At 51.4% G+C, this 20,884-nt stretch overlaps 1 protein-coding gene and 1 long non-coding RNA gene across 3 annotated transcripts in view; both read left to right on the top strand.

The window, feature by feature from the left end:
• Positions 1–6,105: 6,105 nt before the first annotated feature.
• KCNA6 (potassium voltage-gated channel subfamily A member 6) lies at positions 6,106–7,692 on the top strand. The gene has a single exon (XM_060026050.1). It carries the CDS (start codon positions 6,106–6,108, stop codon positions 7,690–7,692), a length of 1,587 nt encoding a protein of 528 aa, XP_059882033.1.
• A 1,714-nt stretch (positions 7,693–9,406) lies between these two features.
• LOC132434386 (uncharacterized) overlaps positions 9,407–20,884 on the top strand; it is a 69,511-nt gene continuing 58,033 nt past the window's right edge. For both annotated transcript variants that reach the window (XR_009521296.1, XR_009521295.1), the window contains exon 1: positions 9,407–10,801. This is a non-coding gene — a long non-coding RNA (uncharacterized lncRNA). The remainder of the gene's footprint in view (positions 10,802–20,884) is intronic.

The following is a 20,884-nucleotide window of genomic DNA, read 5'->3' on the forward strand; positions in this document are numbered from 1 at the left end:
CTGGCCATTGTGGCTGGGATAAAGAAAAGCTCTAGAGGCTTTAATTAAATATTTGGGTCCAGAAATGACACGCATCACTTCTGCTTACAACTCATGGGTTGGAACTACTGGACTGGTCCAACCACAATTGAGCTAGAGTGTACAGTTCCCCACCTTCCTGAAAGGGAGAGAGCTGGAGACATTTGGAAAATAGCACTAATGATGCCACAGTAGGGGAATGGGATGAAGAAGCAGCTGCAAACCTGTAATACGAACACGTGCTCTTGGATCCTCCTTGACTGGTAAAACATTCTTTCTTCTTCTTTTTTTTTGGCTGCGTCGGGTCTTAGCTGCGACATGTGGGATCTTCCGTTGCAGCTCGCGGGCTTCTCTCTAGTTGTGGTGTGCGGGTTTTCTCTCTCTAGTTGTAGTGTGTGGGCTCCAGGGCAGGTGGGCTCTGTAGTTTGCAGCATGCGGGCTCTCTCCTTGAGGCTCATGAGCTCAGCAGTTATGGCACACGGGCTTAGTTGCCCCGTGGCATGTGGGATCTTAGCTCCCCAACTGGGGATCAAACCCCGGTCCCCTGCATTGGAAGGTGAATTTTTTACCACTGGACCACCAGAGAAGTCCCAAACGTTCTTTATAGATTTATGTTTCGGCATGGTTAGTCATTTCCTAGGGCTGATGATTTGCAAGACACAGATGTCTAATGCATTCTTTTCCCAATATACAGCTTCACTCAACTGAAATCTGTTAGATTTTCCTCTAGTGGATCCTGGAGCATCATTATCTCCATCACACTTTGTAGCTGAGTTCATCACCATCACAATCATCATCATCATCAAAAACTGGCTAAGCAGCTAATTATAACTGATGCTTATCTACAAGATACGTGCTTACATTTGTCCTTCCCCTTGTCACTTGAGTCCCAGGGAAAGCCCAGAGGGAGGGAAATGGTCATGAGACACATGGTCTGACTCATCATCCCTTTCCCAAACCATCTGCAGTGGAAACCTAGAGAGGGGAGTGATTCTTCTTAGGGAGGATGTGTGTCCATACATACTTGTGCACAGGTAGGAACTGAGGAAGCTGACCACTTACCATTCCTTCCTTCCACAGGTGTCTGTGAGAGACAGGGCAGTGAGAAGGACCATTCGCAGAGATTACTCAGAGAAACAAGGCTAAGTCTCCCCAAAGGAAAACTTCAAGGATCTTATTCCTGGGGTGATGATAAGCACACACACGCACACACAGAGCAAAGTAGAAAATGGCGTCAAAGAAACCTGTGAAATCGAGGAGAATGATCATTTATATACCTGGGGCAAGTACATGTTAAGGCAAAGATAAAAATGTAAACGGTTGTCAAATTATCTGCCATATTTTATCTGCTCATCTTGGCACATACGTCCATTTTTAGGTGGTTCCTCCCTATTGGTACCCTTTTATTCCCACCATGCGCTCCTAATTTGACGTAGATATGTTTTCAGCTGGAAGGTCTGCATGGGTGTGGGAGGATGGGACCCCTGGGGTCTGGTCCCAGTTGTTGGTTTCCAGGGCAATCCTTTCTCTTGGTTTCCTTTCCTTTCCACTGAAAACCCCTTGGTCTTCTTTGCTGGTTCCTCTTCTTCCTGAACTTGAATGGTAACTTGTAGACTGCTGTGAAGGACTTGGTCCTGATTACGTGTCTCTTCATCGTTCATATTCTGTTTCTCTAGGAGACGTTAATGCCAGGGGTTTAAATACTTCTAAATATTTTAAATTCGTAAACCATACATTTCTCTACCATATTCTAGACGTGGATAAACAAGCGCCTCCTTGACGTCTTCGTCCACATGCGTCATTTGCCTCTCCAAGTGAATACGTCTAAAAACGACATGGGTCTTGATTGATCCCAAGCTGTTTAGTCTCTCATCTTCCCCTTCTCAATAAATGGTACCACCAACACACCTGGTTGCTCAAATCCCAAACCTGGCATCCACTGTTTACTTCTCATATCCTGTCCGTCACCAGTTCCTGCTAATTCTATCTCCTAAACATCTCCCCAACCCCACCCCCTCCCTCTGTATCTCTATACACCCTACCTTTTCTCTAGTCCAAGTCACCATCATCTTTTCCCCAAATCACTGCAATTTCCTGGTCCCCCGATTGTTTCTTTTGTGGCTTTGTAATTCATTCCCCCACAGCCTCTATGTAAATCATGTCATGTCTCTTCTCCTCTTGAGAACCGTCATTGGCTTCACAACCAACATCCTAAGATAACACCTGCACACCGCCCCCTGTAAGACCCACCCCTCGCTCCTTCTTCAGCCTCATCTTGTACATCTCTCCCTGCTGCCCATTCTCCTCCCAGCACATGGCTTTTGTTATCATCTTGAACACCCATGACCTGTCTAGCTCAGAGCTTTTGAACTTGTCTGCCCGGAATGCTCTTCCCTGCTTCTAGCAAGTCTGGCTTATTCTCATCTTGGACTTCTCAGTTGAAATATTACCCCTTCAGAGGGAAATTTCCCAACCACCCTCTTCAGAGCAGAATCCCCAGGTTCGTGTCTGACTCAGCATCCCATTTATTTTCATCAGAGCATTTACTACAATATGTAAATATCTTCTTTATTGTTTACTGTTAACATTTTCTATCTAGAACGTCATGTACTTACTGCACGAAAATGTAAGCTCATAAGAGCAGGTGGGTTGTCCAGATCACTTCTAAATCCCCAGCACCTGGCACATGGTGGGCAGCCAGTAGCTTCTCAATGAAAGCTTGTTAAATAAATGAATGGTTCCTACCATTAGCGAAAATGTGTGGATTTAGATACAATTAGAAAAGCCTACGGTTTCATGAAATTGGGGCTCAGTGAACTCCGGGGAAGCGTTCGCCGGTCACTGGAGGTGGCGTTGCCGTCTATGGATGGGGTTATTCTTCCTTCACACAGGAACTGGCACTTCCAAAGGTGTGATCTTACTCACTCTTAATATTTGCTTGAGAGGAAAGATCTAGAAAAAAGGGCTTTTCTAAAGCTAAGAAACGAGTCTCTTTCACAAAAGAACTAAAAACAGAACTCTGATTCATGAACTTGCTAATGGGTTTTCCCTCCAGGGGAAACTCCTCGTGCACAGTGAAACCTGTCTTGGGGCAGAGCCTTGTGGGGTGCATGTCAAAGTAACCACGGAGCATCAGCTCTGCCTGTAGCTTGGCAGCCTTAACCCAAGTGGTATTCAAAGGGCTATTCCTTCCACCACGTTAGACTGTGCACCCTCCTGGCAGAATGCAGGTTCCTTCCCACGTTTCTCCAAGGTTTGTTTGGAAGAGTTACTGACCTAGTTGATAACCTCGTGGATAAAAATGGCAATGATGAAAACAAACATGCAAATGAATATTTCACTGTAAAAACTGACCACCAAAGACGACAAAAGGGATCATGAGTGAGTCAATTTACCACCCGGAAAAGAATTACAGATAATTGGACATGGGTAAAAAAGAGTATCTTCTATGTTATATAATACTTATGTTATATGATATAAGTATATCATATAATATATGATATACTTATATCATATAACACAGCATATGTGTAGGTTCCCTTTCTTTCCTTAAAATATTTCTTTTTTTAAGAAATAGGTTCTTTAAAAACCTATAGGTTTTTTAGGTTCCCTTTCTTTCCTTAAAATATTTCTTTTTTTTTTTTAACGGAGCAACTTAATAGTGCAAAGTTTAAATTGATTAATTACAGAGCCTGTGAACAGGAAAAATATTGACCGAGTGACTGGGTACACTTGCTCTCTCGCCATTCACTGAAACATGCAAGCTGAGAGGAGGGAGTGGAAATGGACAGGATAAGCAAAGAAAAGAAGCGGAAGAACGATTGCCCTGCAGGTCTGGTGAGGGACCAGACTGGAGAGTGAAGCGGTGATGTGGCAGCCTGTCTCCTACCCACTCACCACTTGACCTCTGCCCTAAACATCCAGGACACTTAGTTCCCTCCTCCCCATCTCCCCCCCACCCCCCGCCCCCACCGCGCTGGGAGTGAATCACTGTGGTTTTAAAACACTCCATGCAATACAAAGAACTCTCACAGGAATCTTGTCGTTTGAGAGTACCTTTATGTATCATTTCCATCGGTATTGTCCATGAGCTCTTACCAATGATCTAAGAGCACAAGAAGCTACACACGAACACCTTCTGATCGTCAGCAACCTGTTTTGTCCACAGCCACCCCAAAAGGGGGGAAATGAAGCACAGAGAAGCAAACGTCAACCCTACCTGGCAGTGGCAATGTGAAAAGATCAGACCAAAACTCCCCCAGCAGACCCCAACCTGTGTGATCCAGCGATGGAAGACGATAGGGCCTCTGGTAGAAATGGATGGAAAACCATTCTTACCTTCTCCCTCCTGGAGAGTTAGGGGAAGAGTCTCTACAGCAAACTTGGGTCCCTACCCAAATCCTGCCAGGTGGGTCTTCGCTGTAACAGTACTGAGGAGCAGAGGCCGTCTTTCCCGTAGGATTGTGAAGAGGGAGTGAGGTGGTGCAGGGGAAGCACCTGGAAGGTGGCCGGTACCTATTAAGTGCTCAGGAAGTGCAGCTGTTAGTTTAATCAACATGCCCTTTCCACTCCCCTCTTCCCCCTTTTCTCATTCACTCGGGATTCCTTCCCAGGGAGGCTGGGAGATGATGAATTCCAGGATGCACTTCCCTGGGCTATGCTACCTCTGAGATGCCACCATCTTCTGGTTCTTTCTTCACTGGGGCCGCTGCCCAAACTCCCAGGACTCCCTTAGAAAACTTCTGTTGGAAAAGGCAACCAGCGACTTCCTACCCTTTTCCCTGCTATCACTTTGCAATCCTGGGAGAATGGCGGCCTCGCCCTCCCGGGTTTGCAAAGGGAGGTATGGGATTCTCTGGGGACTGACATTGGAGTACAATTTAAATTGGAAGCTCTCAAGACATCAAAACATGCTTCCTCAATTTTTTTTTTTTTAAGTAGAGATTGGAGAAGCTGGCAAATAGGTCTTCGTAAATACAGAAGGACAAAATATAATTTGATTTCTTTCATTAAATTTCTGGGCGAGTGGAGGCACAGAACTCTGTGCCATGGGGCGCGGGGGGGGGGGCGGTGAGGGGTGTTTTCTTATTGATGAGATGCACTGCGCAGGTCAGCTCCCTAAACCGAAAAGAGAAGAGCGACTTGCCGGGGCGGGGGGTGTGGCATTAGGGTACCTGCGCCTGTTTAGAGGGCCGTGGATGTGGACGTGCGGGAGGGAGAGGCGTGCCAGGAGAGCGCGGGAAAGATTACTGGAGAGGTGAGGGTGCGTCCGCTCGCCGCGCCCTGGCTCGCGCGGCCCCTGGCCGGGCAAGGGGTGTGATGCGCGAGTGGGGTGGGAGGGGGCAGCAGGCGGGGCCTGCCACGTCACTTGGAGAGAGTGTGTTGGGAAGGAAGGGCAGAGCGGAGAGCCGAGCCGCTGCAGCTGCCGCGGCTGCAGCGAAGGCACAAGGGCTGGGGAGGTGGGTCCGCGCGCCCCGGCGCCGGGGCGGCCCCAGGGCCCTCTCGCAGGCCAGCGGCGCGGCTCGGAGGGAGGCGGTGGCGGCCGCGGCGGCGGGAACGGCGACCTTGGCCAGTGGAGCCCGCGGTGGCCGTAGGGCGGAGGCCGAGCCCCGCCAGGCGTCTTGGCCGAGCCGGAGGGAGGCGCATCTGGCGCTCGGGTCCCAGCGGCGGCCGGGGGTCTGGAGCTGCTGGAGGAGCGCCGCGGGAGCTGGGACGTGCTGACCGGTCTGGAGGGCGGACCCCCGCGTCCCGGAGCCCAGTCTGGGGAGGGCGGGGGCGCGAAGCCACGCTTCTTTCCTGGCGTCCAGCTGCTCACGCGCCAGGCTGCGGTTCCAGGTACCACAAGCTGTATCTAGCATCGGGCGCGGATAACTGGGGGCGCGGAGCCGAACCCTCCGCGCCCAGGTCACCTCCCCAGACCTAGCCCGGTGAAGACCAGGGCTTCGGGGCTTAGGGACCCGACGTCGGTCGTACCGCGAGCCCCACCCCGAAAAGAAGGCGCCGCCGAGAGCTGGGAGGCGGCGCCGCGCCCGGGAGGTCGTGTCGTGGGCGCCGTCCTAGTGGCGGGGAGCGCACCGCGGAGGGGACATGCGATCGGAGAAATCCCTTACGTTGGCGGCGCCGGGGGAGGCCCGTGGGCCGGAGGGGGAGCAACAGGATGCCGGAGACTTCCCGGAGGCCGGCGGCGGCGGCGGCGGCTGCTGTAGTAGCGAGCGGCTGGTCATCAACATCTCCGGGCTGCGCTTCGAGACGCAGCTGCGCACCCTGTCGCTGTTCCCCGACACGCTCCTGGGGGACCCCGGCCGCCGCGTCCGCTTCTTCGACCCGCTGAGGAACGAGTACTTCTTCGACCGCAACCGGCCCAGCTTCGACGCCATCCTCTACTACTACCAGTCGGGGGGCCGGCTGCGGAGGCCGGTCAACGTGCCGCTGGACATCTTCCTGGAGGAGATCCGCTTCTACCAGCTCGGGGACGAGGCCCTGGCTGCCTTCCGCGAGGACGAGGGCTGCCTGCCCGAGGGTGGCGTGGACGAGAAGCCACTGCCCTCCCAGCCCTTCCAGCGCCAGGTGTGGCTGCTCTTCGAGTACCCGGAGAGCTCGGGGCCCGCCCGGGGCATCGCCATCGTCTCGGTGCTGGTCATCCTCATCTCCATCGTCATCTTTTGTCTGGAGACGCTGCCGCAGTTCCGCGCAGATGGTCGAGGTGGAAGCAACGGTGGTGGTGTCTCCCCGGTGTCCAGGGGCAGCCAGGAGGAAGAGGAGGATGAAGACGATTCCTATACGTTTCACCCTGGCATCACCGCGGGGGGAATGGTGGCAGGGGGCTCCTCCCCACTAAGTACCCTTGGGGGCTCCTTCTTCACCGACCCCTTTTTTCTGGTGGAGACGCTGTGCATTGTCTGGTTCACCTTCGAGCTGCTGGTGCGCTTCTCCGCCTGCCCCAGCAAGCCAGCCTTCTTCCGCAACATCATGAACATCATCGACTTGGTGGCCATCTTCCCCTACTTCATCACCCTGGGCACCGAGCTGGTGCAGCAGCAGGGACAGCAGTCCGCCAGTGGAGGCGGCGGCCAGAACGGGCAGCAGGCCATGTCCCTGGCCATCCTCCGAGTGATCCGCCTGGTCCGGGTGTTCCGCATCTTCAAGCTGTCCCGCCACTCCAAGGGGCTGCAGATCCTGGGCAAGACCCTGCAGGCGTCCATGCGGGAGCTGGGTCTGCTCATCTTCTTCCTGTTCATCGGAGTCATCCTCTTCTCCAGCGCCGTCTACTTCGCAGAGGCCGACGATGACGATTCGCTCTTTCCCAGCATCCCGGATGCCTTCTGGTGGGCCGTGGTCACCATGACCACAGTAGGTTACGGGGACATGTACCCCATGACGGTGGGGGGCAAGATCGTGGGCTCGCTGTGTGCCATCGCCGGGGTCCTCACCATCGCCCTGCCCGTGCCCGTCATCGTCTCCAACTTCAACTACTTCTACCACCGGGAGACCGAGCAGGAAGAACAAGGCCAGTACACCCACGTCACTTGTGGGCAGCCTGCCCCGGACCTGAAGGCAGCCGACAACGGACTTGGCAAGCCTGAATTCTCGGAGGCCACCCGGGAGCGGAGACCCAGCTACTTTCCCACTCCACATCGGGCATATGCAGAGAAGAGGATGCTCACCGAAGTTTGACGGATGCAGGCCGGGCCTGCACGGAAGGAAGGACACTGGACAAACAATCCCTTAGGGCTCCTTGTCATTCTCCACTACTCGCACCCCAGCTCCAGGTGACTTCCTGACTCCCCCCCCCCCACACCCAGTGGCTGGCGCCAGGACCACACACCTGGACTCTCAATCTTGTTACTTGACCCCTGCAGCATCCAAGGTTTCTCCATCTAAGTGGCATTTTCCAAACTCTAACGGTGCCACCCATTCGTGCCCATCTTCTGTCACATGGATGAGATTTCCATCTGACCTTCGTCCCTCAAGACTCTGATTTTTCATGTCTGGGACTTGTAATATCTCTAGGAAGAGCGACGTTGACGAGATGGAAACCAGGCACACCTGGGTCCTTTTTCTCCTTAGCATCTGTGGCTTTGGGGCATGCACCAGTCTTAGCTTCTGGCCACGTGGTAACTGGCAGAAACGGGTGGACAGAAACAGTACTCCTCCTTTGTTTTCCTCCGGCGCCCTGTAACACCGGCTGCTCATCCTGAAGAGGACCCCTGGGAGAGCCTTCAGCTGCCCAGCCTGATACTATGCTATACATCTCTAATCTTGGATGGAATTAGAGAAACTACAATTACACTGGGCCATTTGGAGGATGTGAGAGTCAGTCCTGGACCAAAGGGGCCAATGGATTCTTCCAGGTGCGAGCTGGCACGGTAGACACATCAGTCTTTGGTCTGCACCTCTTTCTCCCCACTCTGATCCCCTGACCCTCTCGAGCTTCCAGGAAGGCTCCTTCTCAGAGCCAAATACTCTTCCTGTGCAGAGGAACTGGCAAAGGGGAACCCACAGAGCTGGGAGAAATGGCCGGATGTAATCAAGCACCTGGCTTGACCGCTCATCAGAAGAGAGGCGCCACGGAGACAGTACCGTCTAGGGGGGCAGAGGAGTCTTCTGCAGACAGCAGATTTCTCTCCCTCGCTTCCCCCGACCCTCTCTAGTCCTCCACCCTTCTTCCTGGGAGTCTGACTTGGGATTGCTGTTGAAGGCTTTCTAAAGCAGACTCCAGCCTAAACCCACAGACAGGTAGCAGCACACATTGGATGCTAGCGTGGGCTTTTTTTTTCCCTTTCCATTTCGTGGGCAAGGAGACAGGTGGTTTAGAGTAAGGAAGAAGCATTATTCCTTTGCTGACAGCCTCACTGTTAGAGGCTTTTGCTGAGTCAAGCAAACATTCTCCTGCTCTGGCCCTGGAGCTGCAGCCCACAGCTCTCACTGGTAAGGTGCCACTTAGACCAAGTCATCTTCTTCCGTTGTGAACCCCTGTTTCTGTCCCCTCATCACATCGTCATTCATTTGTTGCCTTGATCAACTGTGATGCACTGTTCTGAGCTCTCCTGGGTACAGTTCAGAAACCGGAAGGACTGTTAATGAGTTTTTAATTTTATAAACTAGGCTTTACGGCTCCTTGATAAGAATTTTTTAAAAAATCTTTTCTCAAAGAGCAAACTTATGAGGGACAGACAGCCTCTTGAGGGTTTTCTTGAGAGACACTGTCCGGATGTTGCCACACTTTACAGGGTAACTTGGGTGCCACAGTCCCTCTTTGTGCCTCAGTCTCCCCACCCATTCAATGGGAACATTCATGTCTTCCCCCCACCCCCACCTCATGGGGAACGGCCCGTGAACTCATCTGGGAGGCTGGGGATGATGCTATGCAAATGTGTGAACTTCCGTAATGGTTTCTAGTTCATTACCACGTTTCCCCATCCCCCACAGGCAAGGCCTCCCCTGAGAGTTCCTGCCTTGGATCCAGAGCCCATGCACAGGCCATTCTGGGCCATTAGCTCTTTAAATCCCTCCCTAGCCTCTCAGACTGGGCCTTGGTCTTTCTTCTTACCTTTTGGCCAGGAGGATGCTCTCTTTGGAGCGATCCAGTGGGATCCTTTTGGGGCCAGACACCATCATCCTGATTGGGAGCTTGGCTTCTCCAAACCTGAAATGCAGGAGGAGATGCTCATGATTCAGACACTTGCTCTGAGCCCATAGAATGCCAGGTTTCCAAATGTCTTCTGGAATATTACTCCTGGCAATTCGGGGGAAAGAGGAGGCCCACGCAGAGGCAAAAGTGATGCTCCCGGCGAGGGTAATGTTGGAACACGTATGCATGTGTCTCTGTATGTGTGTGTGTGTCATCCTCATCACCATTTCCTTTTCAAGTCAGAGCATGCCCGAAAGTAAAGGGTTTATGGAGAGCTGGGCTCTCCAGGGACTCTGGTTGCCGTAGCAACCTTCCAGACTGTTCTCTCTATCTTCTGATTTGGGCAGCCAGGGAGAACAGGAGACTACGTATTCCCAGCTTCTGAAAGGGGGACGCCTCTCACATATGGCTTTAGGGGCTGGTAGGGCTAGGACAGGGATGCGTGACCTTCGGAAAATGAAGGGGAAGCGGGTCCCCAAAGCTTCCTATCTGGACCTTTCTTCCTGGCTTCCCCACCCAGTCACTGAAGCTGCCTCATCCCACCCCTGAGTCTTCAGAAACTTGAATGCCAAGCAACTGCCGGTGAAAGCAATGTCCATATTACTGTTCTTGAAATGGCCTTGGAGGGGACTAGCTTCTCCCGAGGTAGTCAAGCTGGGCCTCGCCAAGGGTCATACTAGTTTTAGTCCATAATAGCACTGCGGGGCACTCACGTCCTCAGAGAGAGGCTCCTCCCAGCGCTGAGAGAGACAGAGAAATGATGCTTCTGCTTCCCAAGGAACAGTCTAGCTCTTGGGAGGAATCTCATAGGTGGTTCATATTAAGATGTCGAAGAAAAACTGAGAGGCGGTGACCTGACCTAGTTCCTGTGAAGGATTCTGCCAAGTGACCCCCTCTGACTCTGAGCCTCTTGACGTGGATTTTGCTCCCTGAGCGCCGCGACAATCTGCGCCCGGTGTGGCTGTGACAGCTGGGGTGGCGATTCCGCAGCTGCCAGCAGAGGGGTTCAGGTCATCGTTACGCCTGACTCGGGCCCACGGGAGCGCCCAGAGGTCTTCCTGGATCTGTGAAGCTCGGCTGAGACGTGGGAGGTGACTCCTGCCAGATCGGCCCCAGGAGAGAAGGGGACAGCTGGCCGTCTTGGCACCCGAGGTAGGTTCTCCTGCTGGGGAATATCCTTCAGGCCAAATGAGAACAGGGGTGGGAAGGGCCAGAGGGAGGGCGGGAGAGGGTGTGTCTGGGGGAGGGGGAGGCTTTGGTTTCCTTTCCTCAGCGGCCACCTCGCTCTCTGTGTGTTTTTGTCTGCATGTACTTTGCTCTCCTTCTCTGTTTCTGTTCCCACACTGGTACCTCCCTCCTTCCTCCCCTTCATATATATATGTATATATAATTTTTGTATTTATTTTGGCTGCGCCGGGTCTTCGTTGCGGCACGCGTGTGGGATCTAGTTCCCTGACCAGGGATTGAACCCAGGCCTCCTGCCCTGGAAGCATAGAGTCTTACCCACTGGACCACCAGGGAAGTACCCCCTCATCCCCTTCTAATCACCCCCTTTTCTCTGTACTTTCCCCTTCCTTCTTCTATTCAGTGTCACTTCCTCTGCCTTGTGTTTCGTTCTCACGTCTCTGATTTTCCCCCATCTGCTGTTTGAACAACTTCTTCCTCCTCTGTGTATCCTTCTCTCTGTCTCTCTCTTACATTCTCAGGGGCTGGGAGCACCTTGGGCATTTCCCTTGAGGTTGCTCTTTGGACTCTAGGACGGCTGTGACCTAGGGTGTTTGCTCAGAAGGTTGTTCTCCAGCTGGAGGACCCCCTTTTTCCTGTCATCTGGGTACAGCATCCTTTCCTAGGGTACTCACCTCTGTGGGCAGAGTCCCGAGCTTCTGGAGCAAGGGGAGATTGCTGTGGGTTTAGAAGATGTCTCGGACAAAATTTCTTGAATCTGCAAGGACAAAATAGAGAAGGAGAGAGAGAGAGAAGGAACCTGATAGCAGTACATTTCGGAGAAATACTTTGTGTAGCACAGGACTATGCTCACCTCAGGGTCCCCCAACCTTAAGGAGCTTACAGAAAAGAGGGCTTAGGAGGAAGGCATAGCGTGGAATTAGACTAGAAAAGGTCTTCATTCAAGGGCGACCTTCTGACTGCCCTTAATTCACTCGAAGGGTCTCAGAGCTGTCTCTCTTGTCCCCTGAAGGCAGAAGAAAAGCAAAGGACATAAATGCCAGTGGTGCAAGGTGCGGGGGACACTCCTTGGCATGATGGGTTAAGATTCACCAACCGGTCCAGAGGGAAGCTTGTGCATCTCGTTGCTGGAGGTCGTGTAGGCTGAGTCCCACCTGCATCAGGATGTCAGGCGGCTTTTGGAGGGTGAGAGACATTTTCTAAAAGAGGATTGTGGTGACAGTTGTACAGCTCTATAAGGCAACCCAAAAAAGTCACTGAATTGTTCAAAAAAAAAGTGACGTGAGACTAATAACCTCAGAGTTTCACCTCTTGTCTGGGAGATGCTTTGGTTTTATAAATCTAGAGGTTAAGCCTCTCTAAAGATGGACCAGCCTGCGTATTCAGGATGGAATGACAGTTTTTTCCTCTGCCACACGGGGACACTTTAGAACTTTCATACAGTTGCTGCCTGCTCCTCCCTTCCAGTGCCAAGAACTGTTTGTTTTCTTTTGTTCTGAATTTTGACAATGAAACCTTTGTGGGACTGACATGCCCCTTTCTTTTGGCTCTGAAGACAGGCCAAGCCATTCCTGGTCCGTACAGAGCCTGGTTAGCATGTACTGAACCAAAGGCAGAAACTGCCACCTTACCTCTGTATCTGGAAACTCAGAATTCCTTAAGAAATTACACAGGAGTCAAGGTGTTTTTCTCCTGGCCGGGTCCCCACCCTCCAGCCGCTGCTGGGGCCCCGCAGGCTGTGGTGCTTCCAGGAAACAGAAGAAGTAGGGGTGAGGGTCTTCCCTTAGTTCGTCCTCCTCCAAGAGCGCTCATCGGATGTCATTCCTCGCTCTCTCTCTCTTTTTTTAAAAAATATTTATTTATTTATTTGGCGGAGCCAGGTCTTAGTTGCAGCATGTGGGATCTAGTTCACTGACCGGGGATCGAACCTGGGCCCCCTGCGTTGGGAGCGTGGAGTCTTAGCCACTGGCCCACCCGGGAAGTCCCTGTCGTTCCTCTCTTGCTCCTACTTGCCTTCCGCTCGCCAATCCCTTCCTTCACCACGACCCCCGACCCCTGCCCTGCTTTTCCTCACATGACACCTTCCGGTCCTGCTGTTTATCATGCCTTCTCTCCCCTGGCTGAGCCCTCGCTTTTGGCAGTGTTTTGTCCCCCGGCATCTCTCCATAAATGCCAAGATACATTTCCAGAGGACACCGTCCTCCCGGGACAATCTGGCTGGGACCTCCGGGCCGGCTCTGATTGGCTTTGACTGTGCGTTATTGCCCCGGGAAGCAAAGTTTGGTCTAATTCTAGCTTGTCAAGGTCACTTAGGGAAGGAAAAGAAATCCATTCTTTAAACCAAAAGATTTCCTCTCTCCATCCCACTTGACTCTGGGCTTCCCGGGGTGCGCGGCTCTCTTGGACCACAATAAGACTGGAGCCTAGGGCTTTTCGGGAAAGGGAACCTCTGGATGCAGACCACTGGGGATGAGGACAGATGGGCTCTTAGTTCTCGTGTTACCGTGTCTCCCCGATGAACCGCTTTCCTGTTCTGGGCTCGAGGTCCTTGTGGGGTTGGAGAGGGTCATTTCTTTCCCTTCCTTTTGCTCTGAACTCCTAGAGAAAGGCATTCATACCACCCCTTGGTCCTATATATATATATATATATATATATATATATATATATTTTTTTTTTTTTTTTTTTTTTTTTTTTTTTTGTGGTATGTGGGCCTCTCACTGTTGTGGCCTCTCCCGTTGCGGAGCACAGGCTCCGGACGCGCAGGCTCAGCGGCCATGGCTCACGGGCCCAGCCGCTCCGCGGCATGTGGGATCTTCCCAGACCGGGGCACAAACCCGTGTCCCCTGCATCGGCAGGCGGACTCTCAACCACTGCGCCACCAGGGAAGCCCGGTCCCATATATTTTTAAAAATTTTTATTGGCGTCTAGTTGATTTACAATGTTGTGTTTGTTTCAGGTGTACAGCGAAGTGAATCAGTTATACATATACATAGATCCACTCTTTCTTTAGATTCTTTTCCCATATAGGTCATCACAGAGTACTGAGTAGAGCTCCCTGTGCTGTGCAGCAGGTCCTCATTAGTTATCTTTGGTCCTCATCCCCTTGCTTCCCTAAAGAAGGAGTGGAAACCTCTCAGTGAGCCCTTGGGAAAGGTTATCCAAAACAAGTGACTGCTCGTTCCCAGAACAAGAGAGAAAGAAGAGGCAGACACCATAGTCAGTGCCCTCAAGACTGGTCGCACCTTGGCTGTCACCTAACCTATTGGGGGCCTAGCCCTGATGGGGTTTACGACAATTTCTTTAAAATGGATTTTATTGAAGTAGAGTTGCTTTACCATGTTGTGTCCATTTCTGCTGCACAGCAAAGTGAGTCAGTTATGCATATATATTCTTTTTCATATTCTTTTCCATTATGGTTTATCTGGGACAATTTTTTCTCCTTTTTGAGCACACCTCCGACCTCACCCTTGTTACGGTGGAGGGGCTTTTCCTTTAGTCTGTCCCGCGCCTGGCGGACACTCTTTGCCCGGCCCTAGAAAAATCCCGGAGCCTTAAGCAGCCTCTGTCACAGGTGCAGGGAACGCAGACAGACCCCGGCTCTTTGGCGAGAGTGAAACCAGCATGTCAAAGGAGCTGCAGCCGCGCCGTCTGCGGCCCTGCTATTTTTGACACGCTTGCTCTTGCTTCGAGGACTTGACAACCGCGGTTTCCAGGAGACAGACAAACCCGCTCTTGGCAGCAGAGACATTGTGCTTTGGAAAAAAAGAGAAAAAAAAAAGAAAGACGGTCCCGTGGCCAGGAGGGGCCGGGACCACGCCTTCTTTCTCTTCCCGGGGGCTGGCACTGTCCGGTGACGTTGTGGATCTGAGGCTGTGGTACCGCCTCCACCGGGGAATCCATCCTCCCCCGTGGGGGTGGTCCTAACAGGAATGAGAATGGCGCCATTCATTTAAAAAAGCATCTCGAACACGTTCAGTCCTTTCAGACGTCGTGTCGTGTAACAGAGGTGGGGAGCCTGGACTCTGGAGCCAGATCGTCTGGGTTCAAATCCCACCTCTGCCACTCACCTGCTGGGTGATGTAGACCAAGTTCTGAAACCTTCTGTGCCTCAGTTTCCCTCTCTGTAAAATGGGGGCACAACGGGGCCAGTCTCACAGGGCTGTTTTGAGGGTTAGATGAGGTAGTTTAGGTACAATGTTATATAATCTGTGACACCATGTGACACTATGTCCACAGTGTGATAGGCAGCCGTATGTGAGCACGACCCAGAGGTTGGTATTATTATCAATGCTGTTATCCTTCAACAACCAAATGCAGTGGGAAGGCTAGGCATTGTTTTCCTCTTTGGCAGATCAGACAGTTGAGGCGCAGAGGGCAGGTTCAAGGGCACCCGGCTTCCTTGTGGTCCATCGCCCTCAGGGGAGATGTAATGAACAGAACGCAGTGAGGGTCTGGTTGGTACTAAGCAAGAAGAGAGAATGAATTCGTGGTTCCTAAATGGGTACATAGGCTGTTTTTTGTTTGTTTGTTGTTGGTTGGTTGTTTTTTTGGCCGCGCCGTGCGACATGTGGGATCTTAGTTCCCTGACCAGGGATTGAACCTGGGCCCCCTGCATTGGAAACGCGAAGTCTTAACCACTGGACTCCCAGGGAAGTCCCCCATAGGCTTTCATTTACGTGCCAGCTTGTCTTTTTGATGGAAGCCCAGCGAGCATCATATGCTCTTTTCTTTCTGGGGCTCTGAGGGCACGGAGCTGCGTCCGCATCTCTCTAGAGGACCTTTCCTCACTCCATCACTCTTCTCCTCCCCTCACGTTTTAGCAACCTTGGCGGGTCACTCTCCTACAGCCTTCCTCACACACTTCTTCACGTCCTCCTCCTTGGGACAAATGCAGGCGCTCACAGTTAATCCTCGGGACAGAACCCAGAAGCTGGACCCGGCTCAGAGTTTTCATCCATTGTTCTAGCGGCTTTCAAACTCCCACTTCCCCCGTCCTCGCCCTCAGCATCCCTCTTTCACGTCCCACTGCACCCTTTCCCCTTTGCCGGTGGGGTACCCGCTGACATTCCTGGGCTGTTTTCCAGCTGCCCTTTCTTCCTTTCAGGCAGAGGGCAGGAGACCCCGGAGTCGGAAGACGCTGCTCCCCTGACTCCTGTGGGTCTCTGTTTGCTTCCACTGTGACTGAAGGACCACGGCTGCACTGGGGGTCCTGAGTCCGGCCAGAATGCCGTATGCACCCTCAGCTCATTCCCACAGCCACCACAGTGTCCCATGCGACACTGCCTTCCCCATCCTGGATTCAGAGCTGCCTTGCTTTTGGGGTCAGAGAACTTGGGTCTGAATCACTGTCTGTTAGCTGCACCTTGTTTAAACCTCTCCAAGCTTCTGCTTTGCCATCTGCAAAATAAGGAAGCAGATTCCACTTGCCCCACTTAGTTGTCGTGAGGCTGCAAGGGAAAGGGTTTAGCAGGCCAGACACTCTCAGCAGAGCCCCGTTCTCCCCTCTGCCAGGCAGCCTAGGGGGCCTCAGCGACACTGACCAGCAACCTGGGGTGACCAGCCACCTGCACCTCAAAGACAGGGGGTCCCAGTTGACTGCAGTTTTGTTCTCTGAAACCAACATTGAAATGAAATATGACATAAAAATAGACTCAGGGTAGCACGCTTAACTAGAAGGCTCTTTTCCTAAAGGATTCACAGCAGAATCTCTTTAAATAAATTACACTTAAGACATCACTTAAATATAGAGAAAGTAATCTGAATATGTCTTGTAAGAATATGGTGGATATACCCGTAATCTTTTTGGTTGGTTTCCAACCAAATACGATGCAGCGTCTCACTCAACCCCATCCCATGAGCATCGGCATATTGGGTAGAGCAGTATCCAGGGTCATAGATGGACAGATGAGAGAGCTGGGAGTGGTCATAAATGCCCCCCTTCGTGAAGGAGGGGTCTGATGTGGACAAGAGGAGTGACTGACCCATGGTCACACAGGCAGTCGGGGCAGAGCTGAGCTCAATGTTTTCTGACTCCAATGCAAGTATCTTTTTCTATGGAAAATGGAAACCTAAGGATTATTTAAACATTAAAAAAAAACAACTTTATTCATTTCCTACCCAACCAAACTCCTCCGCAGAGCTGTCCAGGAGGACATGGAATTAGTGCGTTTTAATTTCATCTCTCTCCCCTGACTTCCCAGGGGGCAGTTTAACCTTTTAGGGCTTCACTTTTTCTGTTAAATTTAGTGCCTGGGCTGCAGGAAACTGTCTTAGGTTAGAAACCAGGAAAGCTGGAGGTTATTTGAGACTTCTGTATTTTATAGAGGAAGGAAGGAATACAGAAGGTTGGCCTCTTACCCAGCAGTGCCGACTTCTGATGCCCTGGGAAACAGAAATCCGCTTCTAGGCTCTTCTCTGCCTTTTGTTGCCCTGGGAGAGAAAGAGAAGTTACCGTTGGGTTACAGATCACTTATAAATCACAGGACTAGGGGCAGGAAGAACTAAGTTTCCAGAGGCCATGGTAGCTGAGCCATAAATCAGACAGATGCTCGCCGGCTGCTTTAGGGCAATTTGGCATTTCTGGGAAGAGACAAAAGTCTGGTGTGCTGGGGGAAAAAAGCTTGTGGCCCGTGCAGGACTGCTCTCTGCTTTAGAAGACGGGTCATGCTAAATGTCTGTGCAGCATTCCAGACAGCTGTCACAAAGCACCTAACCTGAGACTCTGCACGTTACTCCTGACCAGATGTCTTACGCCGGTAATGTGTGGGCCAAATATGATGAGACACTGAGAAATATTGGACATGACAATTACATTTCCATAAAGGTGGGAAGAATAAAAGAATAAAACAAAATACAAGAAAAGTTGGGAGATTTCACGTGCAGACCTGGATATCTGTTTTCTTCTGGAAAACAATAGGTCTGGTCTCCTTGGTCCTGTCCCTTTGGAAGGGCCGGGTGCTCTTGCCAGGTGCCCACGGAGGCTGGGGCCCCTGTCGCTTGCACTGTGCCCACAGCCTTGGGCTCCTTGTAGGAGGAAGACATCTCCCTATGTGTGCATTTCCACCGCAGGTGGGAATATCAGAGATGGAACGGGTACCCCGTGCAGGGACAGGTGGCACCCGGCCTTCTTCATCTGGTGACCGGTGGACTCTGGCGCGTGTGGCCGCTCTCGGAAACCCTCCTGTGGGATCGCGTTGGACTGAGTCACAGCGGACTGTTAGGTCGGGGTGGGAGGAGGGTGGCTGTCAGACGTAGAGAGTGGGGATGGAGGCGAGGGCTGGCAGCGGGAGAGGAGACAGTCACAGCTCCAGACAGAGACGGTCATGTGGCTGCAGGAGAGCAGGGGGCCTCGCTGCGATCAAGAACACACTAAGGCAATGTATAAATACGACACCGCCTCTGTCCCCTGGGGCTGTCTACCATCACCCTTGTATAGGCTCTCAGCACCCGATGTTAGAATTATTGCAATAAAATCATTCAATCTGGAAGAAAAAAAAGTTATGTGCTCTGTCCAATTATGTAAGCAGGGAGATGTGTGAAACAATTAAGGATTTCCGTCTAAAATGAGAAAAAGGCAAACTGCAGTGTTTAGATATTTCCGATTTGAAGATGACTTCCTGATGTCAGATAACTAGGCGTCCCCCATGCCTGCTGGCTGGGACTGGAGAGAATTGAGAGCGGGCATTCCTAAGGGGGGGACCACGTGGCTTTCCTGGGTCAACATAGGCCCCGCAGCACGGGCTCTACATCTGTCAGCTGTCTGCGACATCATGACCCCACGGTCAGCCCCAGATCCCTTCCTGCCCCTCTTCTGAGAGTCTTCCCAGCGAGTTTCAGCTCCCAGGGGAACACTCATGTCTGTGAGATTTACGAGCCGAAAGTTAAATAACTGTAGAGTTGGAATCATGTCCAACATTATCGCTTTGGGAGACAGATAAGAAAGTCTCTCCTCTTCTCATTGCTTTATGTGTATCATTTCTTCACAGTATCTCAGGGCTAGAATTCAAGTGGAGAGTCTGAAAAGCATTCTGAGTTACCGTCAGCCCCAAATCCTCAGGATTCCAAGAGAGGGGTAGATTTCACGCTGGTCATCCTTCACCGGGGACAGCTTTCACTGCTGAAAACCCAAGTTTAAAAGGATGCTGTAACCCTTTTCCTTCCCCTTCCCCCCAAATATTTACCGTTTCCAGGAGTGTGGAAAAAATGAAATCAGGTTAGGCTTAAAGGAGATCCATCCCGGCCTTCCATCTTAATGCTTGTCGGCCTCACTTTTTCCAATAGATGCACTTCTAAAAAGTTGCTGTTTTTGCCATGAGTGTGTGTGCGCGCGCATGCACACACGTATAAAAATAATAGACTCGGGGCTTCCCTGGTGGCACAGTGGTTAAGAATCCGCCTGCCAAAGAAGGGGACATGGGTTCAAGCCTTGGTCCGGGAAGATCCCACTTGCCGCGGAGCAACTGAGCCCGTGTGCCACAACTACTGAAGCCCTTGAGCCTAGAGCCTGTGCTCCGCAACAAGAGAAGCCACCAAAATAAGAAGCCTGCGCATCGCAACAAAGAGTAGCCCCCACTCGCCACAACTAGAGAAATGCCGCGCACAGCAATGAAGACCCAATGCAACCAAAAATAAATAAAATAAAAAAAATAATAGAGTCACTTCCTATCAGAGGTGTTTTCAATAGAAGGGGGCCTTTTCACATTAAAAAAATCACAATAGGGCCTTCCCTAGTGTCGCAGTGGTTGAGAGTCCGCCTGCTGATGCAGGGGACACGGGTTCGTGCCCCGGTCCGGGAAGATCCCATATGCTGCGGAGCGGCTGGGCCCGTGAGCCACGGCCACTGAGCCTGCGCGTCCAGAGCCTGTGCTCCGCAATGGGAGAGGCCACAACAGTGAGAGGCCCGCATACCGCAAAATCAAAAAACAAAAAAACAAAATATAGTTAAATTTACAGGAGAATACCTAGTCTATAGAAAAATGCACCTCAGCTAGTTTGTGGCATCCTACCTACCATCCTAATTCCTTCCTGCAGTGGTGGGAAAAGGAATGCTCTGGTATTAGAAAGGGTGGGGATCGCTGACCAGATCTGAGAAAGAAAGAGCCTTTTTGTTTGTTAGCAGTAGAAGGGTATATTTTTCAAAATGTATGTTCAAAAGTGAGAACTCTGAGATGCTTCACCATTTTCCTCTCCTTCTTACTGCATTTTGGCTCTCGAGGTGCTGAATCTGCTAGGTGCAGCACTGCGTTCTCCATGCCTGTCGCCGTGTCAGGAGAGGCGGGATGGGAGAGATGACACAGTTGGACCGTGGGGAAGGCGGGCATCATTTAATTCTGGGTCTGTCACTAACTTGCTGTGACCCTGAGCAAGTTGTGTGCCTGGCACCGGGCTGGCATTAGCTGTTGGTATTATCCTGTGTCCTGGTGTCTTCATCTGTAGAGTTAGGTGGTTGCATTAGACAAGTTTTGAGCTTTTGCTTGGAAATTCTATGGTTGCTCAAGCCTGCCCATTAAATGTACAGCTGGTTCCCTCCATAACTTGGCAAACTTCATTGCTTGGCTTTTACCACCAGAGTGATCTTTTCAAAAGAGAGTTGGAGTTAACTTAAAATTTCAACTTTATATGGAATTATTTAATTTCAGAGGCTATCTACTCCAGTCTCTTAGTTTACAAGATCAGAACTTAACACTTAAAAATATACTGAGCAGGGCTTCCCTGGTGGTGCAGTGGTTGAGAGTCCGCCTGCCGATGCAGGGGACACGGGTTCGTGCCTTGGTCCGGGAAGATCCCACATGCCGCGGAGCGGCTGGGCCTGTGAGCCATGGCCGCTGAGCCTGCGCGTCCGGAGCCTGTGCTCCGCAACGGGAGAGGTCACAACAGTGAGAGGCCCGCGTACCGTCAAAAAAAAAAAAAAAAAAAAAAAAATATATATATATATATATATATATACTGAGCAGGTTATAGCAAAGTTTTGAAAGCAATGTCTTAATTTTTTATGTGATACCAAGTATGATAAATCCCTTCCTTCTGCTTTTCTGTTACTTTTTCTCTCT

This window comes from Delphinus delphis, chromosome 11 (assembly GCF_949987515.2).
Source record: "Delphinus delphis chromosome 11, mDelDel1.2, whole genome shotgun sequence".
Lineage (NCBI taxonomy): Eukaryota > Metazoa > Chordata > Mammalia > Artiodactyla > Delphinidae > Delphinus > Delphinus delphis.

Coding starts and splice junctions, on each gene's coding strand:
- KCNA6 (XM_060026050.1), top strand. CDS start 6,106: ATGCGATCGGAGAAATCCCTTACGTTGGCGGCGCCGGGGGAGGCCCGT.